Below are 15,602 nucleotides of genomic sequence, written 5' to 3' on the forward strand. Positions count from 1 at the left end.
GTTGAAGCCGTGTATTTTGAGGTAGTTTTTGTCGGTGAAATGGGTTTCGGATATGAGCATCACATCGATTTGCTGTTGTTTTAAGAATAGTTCTAGCTCAGATTTGTGCTGAGCTAGACCGTTGGCGTTCCACAGAGCTATTCGCATTGGTTTTATTTTGCTTCTGTGCTTATGAATTTGTCCATGAAGAGTGTGAGTAGTGACAGCAAGTTGTTAATTTGCTCAGTTTGCTTCTCGATAAGTTTTTCGAGTCTGGTAAAGTTGTCTGTGCTTTGTGGGGTGGGAATTCTATTTTCTGTGTGTACACTGTGTGTTTTCGAGTTGTATACGTTTCCTTGCGTTGCCTTCGCATAGGATACTGTTGGTGAGGTGAGTTTTTGGGGTTTAGGTTCTTGTATGTTTGTGTCCTTGGGTCTCAGTTTTGGATACCTTATATTATGTAGCGATTTGTAGGCTGAGCATCCTTTGTAGTTCGCAGGATGCTCTCCTTGACAGTGGATACACTTGGCGGGGGTTTCCGGGGGTTTAGTGCATTGGTCAGTGGGGTGATTACCTGCACATTTTACGCACCGGAAGTTGTGATTGCAGTATTTCTGCGTGTGGCCGTACCTTTGGCACCTTTTGCATTGTATTATTTCTTTCTTTACAAGAGGTGGCTCGAACTTAACTATGGAGTTCATCAGCCGATTGATATTGTAGATTTCTTTGTTGTTTGTTTTTTGTTTTAAGTCTATAAAGAATAAGGATAGTGGGTTTTTGTGATTCTGTGCTTAATGTTGCTGATATTAGTTACTTCGTGGCCGTGGTTTGACAGTTCGCACTTTAGTTCGTCTAGATCAACTGAGTGATGGATGTTGCGTAGCACCACTCGAAATGGTCTTTCTTGTTTGAGCTGGTATGTGTGGAATTTAGCGTTTAATGTTTTTAATAGCTTGGTTAACTTTCTATAGGCGTCTGGGTGGGTCGGCAGTATTTTCACGTGGTTGTTGTTAATCTTTAACTTGTAGTCCTCTTTGCTGATTTCTTTTTCGATAGTCTTAATCATTGACTGAATGTCGATTACGTCGTTTATGAATATCGGTGGGGGAGGGGGAATTCTTTGATTATGGAGATTGTTTACCTTTTCGGTTGTAATCATGGAGTCTTCCGTGGACTCCAGTATTGAGAATCTATTGTAGGTGGTCACTTGGCTGGCTGATGGTTTGGTTTGATTCTTGTTTACGTTTGTCTTGGTCGGTTCGAGCTTCCGTTTTTTCGTGTGCTGGTCGTTTACCAGGATGGATGTGTTGCCCTCTTGCCACGGGGGAGGAAAAATGGCGGTGTGATAATTTAGCTCCGGGGAGCCTGTTGGAAATGATAGAGCCATCATCGAGCTAGTTAATTCAGTGTGAAAGAACTAGTCGAGAGGCTGTTAACCCCTGGCTAGGTTAGTTGGATTTGCTTTCGACAGATGGGCGTCACGTGGAGTTTTGTGAACTTCACAGGGCACTGGGCACACGTCTGCACGTCTCGGCACTCAGCAGCAACTCAGGAAGAGAAGCTGGTGACGGATATTATCGAATAAATCGTTTATTCTGGAAAAGTTCGAGTAAGTTCGTTCTGCTTGAATAAATCAAGACATAGATCAATTTTTATCGTATCATCGTGATTCGCCATGTCGTACGTTTGGTTTCGGGATACCATATGTTTTTAATTTGGTACTTTTAATTTGAAATTTTACGTCTATGATTGTGACAGGAAGATACTTACAGTGAATTATAAATATTTCAAATTATAAATTATAAATATTTGTTATAAATTACAATCATACTACGGGGAAAAGTGAAACATATGTTTTCTTGTGGAACATGCGATAGTAAATTATTCGAAGCATAATAATGCTTAATTAAACATCTATACGGTAACATTTACGGACGAATATTCGGGTAATATTATCGCGTCGCTCTAATCTGGCATTTAATGCTTTGATTGCGGTCTTTGAAATGGCATCACAGATGCTGGTATAATATCACACGAAAAAGGAAGGACCAGTGGTTAATGTTGCAAGTGCACCAGTGCGTTGCAGCCATCGGGCGTGGCTTTGACGCCGGTGCCGCGGAGAGGCGCAGAACGTGTTCGATCGATCCGCGAACGCAGCCCGTGCTCATACTGCGACAGAGTTCGTTTCAGTTAGTCTCAGTCGCTGTTTGGCCGTCGACAGCGTATAGTCGCGCCGGCCGACGATTATTTTTTCTTTTTTTGTTTCTCGATAATTCTCTCGCAACACTCGTTCTATACGTACACCATCAATTTATCGCGTGATCATTGTTACCGCTTCCCCTACCTTGTCACGTCCTTCAAAGAAGATTTTCCTTCAGTTTTTTGTTGTTTGGGGAAAATTCATCGCTCGGACACATGGATTTATCGACACGACGGTTTATCGAGGCATCAGCGTGATGTACTTTTCAAGTTTCATATTTTCTCTATGATACTTTCTAAGGAGAATTTAGAATTCGAAAGATATCAATTTCCAGGAAATATAGGTCTTTATGAGACCATAGGTTAGGTTAGGACCATAGGATAGGTTTGAATTTAATTAACTCTCTTATAATTGGTATTTCAATTTTTTAATTCCTTAAATTTAGCTTTCTTTATGCTGTTAGATGATGTAACGCGGGCATTTTATGATATATCGAATATACTCGTATATATTTTACTTTATACATTCGATAAATTTCCTTAGTTGGCCGGCCTGCAACCCACATACGGCACTTAATAAAAATTTGTTTCGTTAGAGGTCGGTGTTTGTTCGTCTTCGTCATAAAAATGTCATGACGTCATATCATATCACAAGGGTTCTTCTGAAAGCTAGATATTCGATAACAAGATTAATGGTTTTCGGTAGCTTGCAATGTCAAGCTTTGAACTGGCGGGATCGCCTTGCTGTCAAATCTCCATTCAGCAGCGACCATATTCTTTAACTACGTTCAAGACCTATATCACGCTACAGAAACCATCAAAGGAGGATAATTGCAAGTTAGTTGCCTCTTAGAAACGAGACAGTTGGTTGTTACTTGTTATCCGTAGTTGGTAGTTGTTCTCCTTAGTCGCCACATATTATAGAGACGACATTCATAGTCACCAGTTGCCTTCGCTAATAGTTTCTTGTTGTCTGTAGTTAGTTCTCGTCATCGCTATGTATTCCATCAACCACGTAAAATTTAACATATAGGATTTTATTCTTTTTTATTCTTTCTGTAGGAAGATTCTTTAAGTAATATGAATTTAAGTAACTATTTTATGATACAATAAAGTGGAAAAACGATTATTTTACGTAATGTAATGTTTTAAAGAACATTGAATTTAAAGGATTCAGATAGATATCTTAAACGTAATTAAACCCTCCATATCGTAACAAATTGAAAGAAATTGCGCATGAAAGTTAATACACTTAATGCATAAAACATATATTTAAAATCCAAATGTAGGCGTTGACGCGTGCGTGCTACATGTTCGAAACGTTCGTTACATCCGCGATAAAATTTGTAACGACGAAGAAGCTTAACATATGGTGTGCTTCAAGACGACAGTAAAAAGTGTTGGCGGATTTTTCGAAATTTCTTCCATTCTTAATAAAAATATATTGTATAAATATAGTAGGATTTTTCAAATTTAAATAGTTATAATGATTTGAAACTTTACAATCGTACGGTTCTGTTTTATCCTTTGAATATACCTGTCATTTTCATATCTCCTTTTAACTAAACTAAATATTTGGAAATCCTATAATTTGTACACTTCTATTTGTGAATAAGATCGATGAAATTAAAGCGTAACTATGCTTTCAATAATGGCTTCGATGTATTGCTCACCATTATGGCGGATTAACGTCTCTAAGTGATCGACCTTAATCACTAAATGGCAGCCGCGATTCAGTGGTAGAGCCTTACACATGACGGACATTGCAAGCGCTTGTAAGACGTCTATTGTGAAACGTTTCCAATAGCATCGATTACGACGACGGTGAAATCCGAATAGAAATATATATCGCGTATCGCTTCAGCCTGACATGTCTTAAAATAGAATCACAATTTTTCGTTCTTAAAAAAAAAAAAAAAAAAAAAAAGTCTATAAAAATTATATGCAAATAAAATAGATAAATGGATAAATGGTTGTACAAATTTATAAAACAGATATTACAAATATACGTAAATAAATTATATATTTATAAATTGTTTGTTTAAATATCTGTTTGTTTAAATAAATAAAACGGATATTTACAATGAACTTACAATGAACGTAGTCCTGTTTTTAGTTTTAAACAAAGCAAAAACGGATAACAACTTTTTAAAATGTAAAACTCAACGCAACAGTGGTTTTTTTTAATTAATCAATAACGTTCAAAGTTAATTAATTTAGAGTGGTTTGTACATTTTGTATGCTCGCCGTATTTTAACGTTTGATGTATAACGTTTGATGTAGTACTTGATGCCCGAAAAATCGAAAAATAATTAAATTTGATCGTTTTATATCGTTTTATAAATTTGATCGTTTAATATATTTTTCTTTTTTCGATTATTGTTGTCAACTTTTGTGTGGAATAAATCAATTCCGTGAATAGAAGTGCAATCAATACAGCTTACTATGAAATGATAGCACAACAACAGTACATATCGCCATTGACGTCAGCTTCACAAAATTTCTCGAGTATCGAGCTCGTCCATTTGGGTTAAGAATTTATTTCCAAAATGCCACAAGCACGAATATCTTATGGAAATCCACTGTATTTCCACTGTAATTATTAATAATCAGATTCCATATTGTATGCTACGATTCGAGGAAAATCCGCAGCTAATTATTATCTTTGCTGCCTTTAAATACCATAAATAGTCGTCCGTAAATTTTAAAAGATTTTCTGTGCCATACTTATATTGTGTATTTTAGTCTTAAGGTGCGGGTCGTGTTCAATTAATCGAAAGTGATGAAACTGTAATGGGTCACGATAGTCAAATATTAAAAATGGTCTCGTTGGCTACATTTAAAATCTTTACGAGATATATATGCATAGTACGTTGCTACTAGCAACGGGTAGCGATGAGCAATAGAGAACAGTACCTTCCTTATCTCGTCGTGATTATGTACATACCAGTAATGCACGGTACTCGTACTGAATATCTTACATCATCTACATAGATTTTCAGATTTGTTTCGAATATTACCAGCATAACCATGATAGTAGAATTCTGTTACAGTATTAATTCTATAGTGCCGTTATGCATAATACAGCCCTAAAATGTTTCTACAAATATACGAATATTTTCGTCAGCTACTATATTCCAACCATGGCTTATTATGAAAGGAAATATATAACGAAATTACTTGTTTTTTTAGACTAAATTATGTTAATTTGAATAATTTTAGTAATTGTGTAGGATCGAACAACAACTTATCATTAGCTTCACTCGAGACTTGATTGCACGTAGCAACGTAATTGCGTTGGAACTGAGGGTAGAAAACAATGTCAACCGTTAGACGCGTCCGTCTGGCGAATGTGTAACGCGTGAATAATAGATGGCGGCAATCACGTGAACCCTACTTATAGATGTCTCGGCTTATATCGTAGCATTCAACCTAGGGTATAACGATAGGGATCATTAGAAGTTGAAAGGCCGGCTGATCAGCCTCATTTTGTTCCATTTTTTAATCAAGCGATGAATCGACAAATTGTACAGATTTCGATGGTTATCACAGTTCTCTGGGAATTTTGAAGCGCGGTTCGTCGAATTTAGTCGGATTGGCTACAGACTCTTTTACGAGGAGCTTGAAACTCGATCTAGTTTCGAGAAAATGAAAAATTCGTTTTATCTCTTTGCTTCCCTGTTCCTTCCTTCCTCTTTTTTTTTTTTTTTTTTTTTTCTTTTTTACATTGCGTTAAGACCGGCTAAATAATATTGATTGCCATGGACGTTGGCTGGTTCAAAATCACTGACATCGACGATAACAAAAGTAAGTTTGATGATCATTTATCTGAGCCGGTGTTATTCGACTTGAGCTCTGCACATTTGTTAATATTATTCTAGTAGGGATGAGATACTACAAATTTTAAATAACTTCGATTAAAATTATATTATAAAAATTATATTACATTAACGTTTAGAAGTCAATAAAGTGGAAAGAATTACGCGAGATAATGTAAATATAAATTATATTACAAGGAAACAATACGGCTAGGTAATTTGAAACATTCTGGCTAAAATTGCATTCTTTCAAAGTTAGGACGTACAGTATTTACAAAGCAGATTAAGTATCAAATGAGGTACTTAAGAAAATTCATGTTATCGTTCTTTAGTAAACATTTTCAGGTTATAGCCTTCTGCAAAAGCTGCTTTTCGTTACGTTAACGTATTCATTATTAATATTAATCATATTGTTCTTATCTCCTAGGGGCATAACAATCCATTTTTATATTGTGTTAAAGCTAAATTTCTATTAGATTGTCGCAAAATTTTCTTTCGTTTTATAAAGAAATGATAGATACACAACATTTTTTGTTTTATGTTATTTTATATTAAATTGGAAAAAGGTGAATCGCACATAATTGAATAAAATAATATAAAGCAAAAAATATCGTACATCTATCATTTCTTTATAAAACGAAAGAAACTTTTGGAACAACCTAATATTTCTCTCCAACGACACTTCTACGATGTTAAAATATTTGATAAAAATATTTGATAAAAATATTAAGAAATTCTAATATTGATTTAAACGTATCGATTTATTTACTTTTCGCTGCCAGAAATTGTTAATTATGATTTCCACTTAAAAGCGTATTTCATATTATGAGGATAAATGATCAAATTCATCTGTAATATACACGTTAGAGAGTCATTTATAGCTGCAATCCTGTTTACCGCTCATATTCCTGGAACTCGATAATTCACTAGGCGATTGCTTTAACCGTGCAGAATTCATCCATAAATAATTAATCGCTATTAATATTCCATCGACTTTTGAAAATCCCTGATGTGATCTATTTCACGTGATGAGAATACGTGTAAAGTGAGGTTATTGCTTGATTATCTTTAGTCGAATAAATCGAGTGATTCAAATTATAATGCGGAAGAAAGTCAAAACTATGTATATTATTTTTTTCAATTTTTATGTATCATTTGACGGAAGGAAATTTCGTAAGTAAGGTTCACCTTCTTTAATGTCAATGATTTTGACATATGTTATTAAGCTCGAAATTCTAAGCAATCTTCTATATATATATATAGAATATATATAAACATATATATATATATATATGTCGGGTTGGCGTTACGATTAGAGTTAGGGTTAAGGGCGTAAACGAATTCCTATTGACACTAGACGTGATCACTATGCAACAGAGGAGATATTTACTAGTGCAAACATGACCATGTTGGAATTGGACAAGTAATCGCGATAAATTGATACTCGCGAAGCTAATGACAATGATCCTAGGCTCAATAACGAATCCACGGTCAACGGGATGACGAACTCTACGCTTCTTTAGCGTCTAAGTTGTACTCAATGTTAATGCGTGGGGCAATCACTACGTATCCGAGAGTTACTTGAATCGTCGTCGAGATCGTACCGGAGAGTAACTCTCCGTCTCGACGATGCTGTCGAGGAAAACTATAATGGGTGGGTCTAAGGACATGAGATCCTCGGATTCGTCAAAGAAAGCTTTCGTTCCAAAGGTGAGGGAAATTAGCGCTATTGCTAATTGGTCGATCTCCATATCGGCGTTTTGAAAGAGATGCTGGCCGCCCTTGATGGTGGTTGTTGACGGGGGGCAACGCTCGTGGAGGATAGGTTTCTCCTATCTTCCCGTAGTTGCAACAAAGTCTATTTGACGGACTTCGCTTGACTAAATCTTAAGATCTATAGCGGGTCCTCACGTTAGCTAAACATACGCCACAAAGGCATGCCGACACCCGGCGATCATCTTACTCGGAGGACGAAATCTGCGTGTGGCGGGCCGCGGGATAGAAACTATTGAAGTATTTACTGCCACGTGTCGCTACGACTATTTCTTTTAAGGAGAGGAATAGAGTTACTCTGTGCCTTTGTTAGATAAAACGTTCATCCCTTTGACCGCGGCTACGTTCGGCGACTGATTGTCGCCTCGAGCCCAAGCTCATGATCATAAATCTCAAATAAATACAGTCGGATCGAATGACAACAGTTTCTTAATACGGCTATGGTGAAATCTAAATTACAATACTAGGGGTCTTCCCAAAGTTCCAAAGGGAAGGTTCCGGTGTTCTTTCATCTCCGACATATATATGTCGGAGATGAAAGAACACCGGAACCCCTCCCTGGATTCGCGGGAATACCGTAACGTTGTAACTTAGATTAAACAAATGCCGCTCCGACTATTCGAGATTTATGATCATGAGCTTGGGCTCGAGGTGACAATCAGTCGCCGAACGTAGCCGCGGTCAAAGGGATGAACGTTTTACCTAGCAAAGGCACAGAGTAACTCTATACCTCTTCTTAAAAGAAATAGCCGTAGCGACACGGGGCAGTAAATACTTCAATAGTTTCTATCCCGTGGCCCGCCACATGCAGACTCGATTCTTCGAGTAAGACAGTTGCCAGATGTTGACGCATCTTCACACCACATGTTCAGCTAGCTCGAAGGCCCGCTACAAATCTTAAGATTTATTTGACGAAAGTCCTTCAGACCGACAAATAGTCTTTGTCCCGACTACGGGGACTTGGAGAAATCTATTTTTTTTCTCTTAAGGGCGGCTGGCACCCTTCCCTAACCACCAACATGGAAATTGACCAATTAACAGTAACGTCAATTTCCCTCACTTTCCGAACGAAGGCTTTTCTCCACGAATCCGATGACCTCGTACCCTTAGACACACCCATTATAGTTTTCCTCGACGGCATCATCGAGACGGAGAGTCATTCTTTCGTGCGATCTCATTGACGAATGAAAGTACTGTCTTACAACCAGTGATTACCTCACGTTTAGTTAACAAAGAATTAGACTTGAACTGTGCGAGTACATAGGTTTATCATCCCGTGACCGCGGATTCGTTTCGAACCTAAGGTCATTATCACTAGTGCTACGAGTGCCTAATCTTGTTAATAAGCCTGTGCTAATAAACTCTCCGTTGTATCACAACAATGGCTAATTCTAATGAAAATCCATCAAACGCCCATCTCCTTAATCCTGACTCTAATCCGACATATATATATAACATACGTATAATAGCCAAAGTTCAACTCCCAAGTATACGCAAAGCTTTTATTTTCAATTTATGCGATACCACTATGTTTCATGAATTTATTTGCTAACGGTATTGAAACAAATAACAAGCAGAAGACGAACTATCCGTGAACTGTTTTGCCAACGAGTACGCTTCCAATATTTTCTGTTTGAGAAAACACACTTGCTGCTGTTGCAACTCCAAATATTTTTACAGCCGACGTTTTTGCCATGAATCATCGGCTAACATATAAAATAGAGAAAAGCCATAGTTGATTGTAATGGAAATTTAGAAAACCTCAAACTCGATATAGAAGGGAAAAATAAAGGAAAGGAAGGGAGAGATAATTGGAAGCTTGGGGCCAGGTTTAATTCACTGAAACCGGGCTGCTTGTGTCATTACGAAACAGAATTGCCAGTACGTCATTTCTGTGTTCCCGTCCTCGTAAAAACGGTTTCACTCGTTAAGAAAAAACGAATAGGCGGTGAAGAGAGAAAAAAGCAGACAGAGAGTGCTTTTAAAAAGCTGACGAAGCGTGCGTTGCCACAACGAGACACACGGTGCTATTTGTCGTTTTAAATTGCGCCGCAACTTGTTTTTGAGATCTTTGCTAGAGACACGTGAAAACACGTTGGAAGTATATTTCTTGTTTTTGTGGAATTTAGCTGGAAAATGAAAAATAACGTAAAACATGTACTTACGACTTACAGGGTAATTGAATGTATACACTATAATAACCAGCGATTTAAGGCTTTAAAAGATCGAAAGAAAAGAAAAGAAAAGAAGAAAGATAATATGCTGTGGCAGTCTAACTCGATCTAAGGAAATAGAGAGGGAGGGGGGGGGCAAAGCTTGTTAATCTGGAAAGAATACAAGCATCAATTTCAAGCACTTACAGGGAATCAAGCGGGCTTGTTAAGGTCGTAAGTTGGACAATTATCCCGTGTTAGGTTCAATCAGCTTAGTCCTACACAAAATTGATCGAATCATGCGAAAACAAATGTATTCTGATTTTTGTCGCAGATATTTCTGGTCTACGCACTCCAGTGCCCGCACAACTGATATTGAAACGCCTGATTTTCCCATTCTACAGCGACAAATTTCCTGATCCTTTACAACCATGAAGGACTTGTATGCGAAAATACTTGCAATGATCATCTGTTTGCAGACTATTTTCGTCACTATCTTCCCGTTAGGGGCTGGTAAGTTGATACTGATTAATTATACCATCGAAATTCTATATAATGGCTACAAAAAATATTTGCATCATTACCCTCATTTCCTAACGAAGCGCGTTTTTTTACCAAGTTTTATATTTCATTTCATAGTATCAAATCTCTGTAGTTACACGAAAGTATTAAACGATAGGAAACTTGATATACACGAATTTAATTAATTAATAAGTTTGTCGATATACAGCCATTATTATTTCATGTGAAATATTACAACGTCAAAAACTTGACGTTCTTGTACGTACAGTATTAATCACAAATTGTAAGAATGTTTACTGATAAGCAAAATAGATAATATGGAAAACGCAGACCTATGGAAAGAGAATTCCTGACATTAGACAGGAATACGCGATTGCACGAAATATTTTATGGTATGTCTGACATGGAGAATATATGCGGCGAAGTACGAAAAATTCATCCTGAGATATGTATACGACCTACGCGGTACGGGACGTGTTATAAATGGTTTCCGCCACTCAGCCGTATTTGAATTTGTGAACACGATCGAACAAATGACGCGACAATTATTAATTGCCGTCTCTGCCTTAGTAACGATTCGCGTTGGAACGAGGTCGAATCGTTCCGATTCCACGCGCGATTAACAAATAATTACAGTGGACATCAATTACTTGGATGACCTTCGTCATTTCAGCTTAAAACGATTAATTTGATCAAACCAACCAATTATTTCAATTAATACAATCTGCACTTTAAATTCGCACGTCTTGTGTATACACACCGGGCCAGAGAAAAGTTTTCATTCGTTCGAGTAGAACTTTCGTAGTCCTTGAGGACGCGTGTCGCTTCTCGTGCACCTAAAGTTTCGCTCAAATTAACCGATTTATTTGAATTCGAGCGAGTGAAAACCTCTTTGTCACCGTGAGTTTGTTACTTAATTGATACTCTTAGATGCCCTTTGCTTTCAATCTCTTACATCCATTCTTAATTAGTCAAGTCGTTTGACTTTTGACAAGTATTTTGAAACCATTTTACTAACACGAACCTACTTTTTTACTTGAGATTATCCGCTATTTTTATTCAAATGTATATGTACGTATGTACACTTTTGAATTTTAAATGAACCTTCTATTATACCTATATCCTTTAAGTGCCGTTTTAAGTTTCAAGAGACTTTAACTCGGATAGCTCGACTTGGAGTTCTAACGTATACTGTAAAGCACACTTGCGAAGTAAAACAGCAAACACGATATAAAAACTTTTTGCCCATGTAAGAAATCGAATAACCTATTTCAACGGTGCTTTAATCTCATCGATGAAGCATCGATGCAACGAAGAAGCATCGTGATAGCCGCAATGCGGATCCGTTGAACAAAAATTTCCTGGTACGGTCGTTTTCGTAATGTTATTAACCGTTTTAGTGTCGGATGTTTCAAGATTCCGTATCGGTTTGTGCTATGCAGCGCGATAGGGCTTCGTTCATTTATTTGCGAGGAGTACCGATCGACGCGATCGCGCTGCCCTTTTTCATCCTGTTTTTTTCATCGAAATATACCGTTCGACGTGCTCGCGCTTCATTTCATCGGTTATACTGGAAGCGTTACAACAAACACTCAAAAGTTTGCGAAATATTTATGCTCTGCGTTTCGTTTGCGTGATAACATTCTATAATGCAGGATTTGGTTTTCCGATTCAAGAGGTAATTTTTTATATTGGTGTTTTTTTTTCTTTTTTTTTTTTATATGGTTTATGATTATTTGAAAAACAAGTAATTACGAGAGGAAACTCTGATATGACTCGCGACGAGCACGCTTGAGCGCGTTGCGAATTAATGATCGTGACCATACGTCGTGGCACAATTTACCACGGTACGCGAATTGAGCGATCACGCTGCGTGGTGTTAAAACGGTTAGCATAACTGCGCGTACGATTGTCGAGGGGCAAAGATATTGACGTTGGTAATCGTTTTCAGTGGCTTTAGAAGAAAACTGTACTGATTTCGAAGGACAAGTTATCTCACATGGGCTGCTGTATGTGCCGGGACCTTCAGTTTGCAGCCTCTGCGTCTGCTACCATTCGGAGCCAAAATGGTGCAAGGCTATCTTCTGTTCACCTCCTTTTGTAAGTATATGCTCATTCTAAGAGCAACCAGCTTAGCACAACCATGCGAAACTAAAGTACACCGTTAACGCTTGCATGCTGGTCGTTGAAACACATGCTGCGCGAATAGGGTACACAGCGATTCATTTAACTCGCCTTGAATTAGTTTTAGAAAGACAAACATGGACAGGGATAATTTTTGTCACGAGTCGTTTAATTTATTCGTTCATTAGAACGAATTAATTTACACCTGCTGAGATCGCGATTGATGCGACAAATTCGAAATCTTGTTCCATATAAATATTTTTAAACAAGCACGTCGTAAGCTTTGTATATTTTTTAATCGCAACGAAACTGTTCAGAGAAATGCTGAAATTATTAATTATAAAAGGAGATTTCTACGCATCGTTGTAAAAGTGTCAGGGAAAATATTCGTGAAACAGTTACGTTGTTACAAGTTCTACAAGAAGAAATATTGAAAATCACGTTCCACTTATTCAGTTGCACGTGTAAAAGGTATCTTGCGTTCGCGCAAAAAATCTCTGAAGGATACATGCTTTATAATAATTGGAGTGTCGAAGTTGTTACGCGGATCGGCGTACACGTACCTTTTAATGAAACTAGGTTACTCATTCGTTATTCGTTCCTAATTTTCAGCTTCACGATTTTTACGCAATAAAATTTTATACACCTGTTCGGTTTATAAATGATTCAATTCAAATTTAACAGAATTAAAGTTGAAATAATCATTTGTACTTCATTAAAAGGTTCTTTCAGCATCTCGTTTTAATATTTTTATTGGTAATATTTTGTTGATCGTTATATTTAAATGGAGTTTTTCAAAGGAGAGACATTTTAAGGTAGGAAATGGACATACATTTATAATAAGAATTCAGAAGAAAGAATATTTCATACAGAAAGAAATATTCCGTATGTATAAATAACTACGCTATGAATTTTATATGTATCGGATATTCCTTCTGGTTAATGTATCTGATGTTTTTTCACGCGAGGTAGCGTATATTTGCATCTATATGTCTCTTCGTTTCTCAGTAGTAAAACTTAGCATTCATGCGGTTGATAAGTAGTTACGCACTGACAACGAGAAACATAAAATGAGTAAGAAGCATGAGACATTCTATAAGAAAAATAAAGTTGTTTTTATCTTTCATTGCATATTCGTCAGAATATTGTTAATAAATATTTAAGTTAAGATTTCAGTTGAAATAAATACATAGGATTAGACATTTATTTGTCGGAGATGAAAGAACACCGGAACCTTCCCTTCGGAACTTTGGGAAGACCCCAAGTACTGTAATTTAGATTTCACCATAGCCGAATTAAGAAACCGTTGTCATTCGATCCGACTGTACTTATTCGAGATTTATGATAGTGAGCTCGGGCTCGAGGCGACAACCAGTCGCCGAACGTAATCGCGGTCAAGGGATGAACGTTTTGTCTAACAAAGGCATGAAGTAACTCTATAACTCTCCTTAAAAGAAATACTTAGGACGGGGCACGACGGTAAGCATTTCAACGATTTCTGTCCCGTGGCTCGCCACACGCAGACTCTATTCTTTGAGTAAGATGATTACCAGATGTCGACGCGTCTCCACAGTACATGTTCAGCTAGCCCGAGAACCCGCTATAAATCTTAAGATTTGTTTAACTAAAGTCCTTCAAACCGACAAACAGTCCTCGTCCCAACTACGAGAAAATAGGAGAAATCTATTTTTCTCACGAACGACGCTTCCTCTTCTCGAACTCTCTCTTAAGGGCGGCTAGCACGCTTCCCTAACCACCAACATGGAAATTGACCAATTAACAGAAACGCCAATTTCCCTCACTTTCCGAATGAAGGCTTTTCTCCACGAATCCGATGATTTCGTGCCCTTAGGCACACCCATCATAGTTTTCCTCGACAGCGTTACCGTGATGGAGAATCACTCTCCCGTACGATCTCAAAGACGATTCAAGTAACTCTCAGGAGTTCGTTCGTGAGTGCCGAGGCGTGCAGACGTGTGTCCAGTGCCCGGCAAAGTCCACAAAGCAGCAGTGACTATCCAGTTGCTGCTGAGTGCCGTGACGTGCAGACGTGTATCCAGTGCCCTGTGAAGTTCACAAAACTCCACGTGACGCCCATCTGTCGAAAGCGAATCCAACTAACCTAGCCAGGGGTTAACAGCCTCTCGACTAGTTCTTTCACACTGAATTAACTAGCTCGATGATGGCTCTATCATTTCCAACAGGCTCCCCGGAGCTAAATTATCACACCGCCATTTTTCCTCCCCCGTGGCAAGAGGGCAACACATCCATCCTGGTAAACGACCAGCTCACGAAAAAACGGAAGCTCGAACCGACCAAGACAAACGTAAACAAGAATCAAACCAAACCATCAGCCAGCCAAGTGACCACCTACAATAGATTCTCAATACTGGAGTCCACGGAAGACTCCATGATTACAACCGAAAAGGTAAACAATCTCCATACTCAAAGAATTCCCCCTCCCCCACCGATATTCATAAACGACGTAATCGACATTCAGTCAATGATTAAGACTATCGAAAAAGAAATCAGCAAAGAGGACTACAAGCTAAAGATGAACAACAACCACGTGAAAATACTGCCGACCCACCCAGACGCCTATAGAAAGTTAACCAAGCTATTAAAAACATTAAACGCTAAATTCCACACATACCAGCTCAAACAAGAAAGACCATTTCGAGTGGTGCTACGCAACATCCATCACTCAGTCGATCTAGACGAACTAAAGTGCGAACTGTCAAACCACGGCCACGAAGTAACTAATATCAGCAACATTAAGCACAGAATCACAAAAAACCCTCTATCCTTATTCTTTATAGACTTAAAACAAAAAACAAACAACAAAGAAATCTACAATATCAATCGGCTGATGAACTCCATAGTTAAGTTCGAGCCATCTCTTGTAAAGAAAGAAATAATACAATGCAAAAGGTGCCAAAGGTACGGCCACACGCAGAAATACTGCAATCACAACTTCCGGTGCGTAAAATGTGCAGGTAATCACCCCACTGACCAATGCATTGAATCCCCGGAA

The 15,602-nt window shown here is 37.9% G+C and overlaps 1 protein-coding gene across 3 annotated transcripts in view; it reads left to right on the plus strand.

The window, feature by feature from the left end:
• Window positions 1-1,594: 1,594 nt before the first annotated feature.
• The window catches only part of LOC125385250 (integral membrane protein DGCR2/IDD-like), a 129,485-nt gene continuing 115,477 nt past the window's right edge, over window positions 1,595-15,602 (plus strand). For 2 of the 3 annotated variants that reach the window (XR_007224314.1, XR_007224313.1), the window contains exons 1-2: window positions 1,595-2,437; window positions 2,723-5,985. Coding sequence is in view for 1 of the 3 variants with exons in the window: in XM_048406518.1 (XP_048262475.1) it covers window positions 10,354-10,435; window positions 12,396-12,544 (231 nt within the window). In the remaining 2 variants the exon portion in view is untranslated. Of the gene's footprint in view, window positions 2,438-2,722; window positions 5,986-10,256; window positions 10,436-12,395; window positions 12,545-15,602 lie in introns of those variants that run through there. The other variant, XM_048406518.1, reaches the window with a different exon arrangement.

This window comes from Bombus terrestris, chromosome 6, assembly GCF_910591885.1.
Source record: "Bombus terrestris chromosome 6, iyBomTerr1.2, whole genome shotgun sequence".
NCBI lineage: Eukaryota > Metazoa > Arthropoda > Insecta > Hymenoptera > Apidae > Bombus > Bombus terrestris.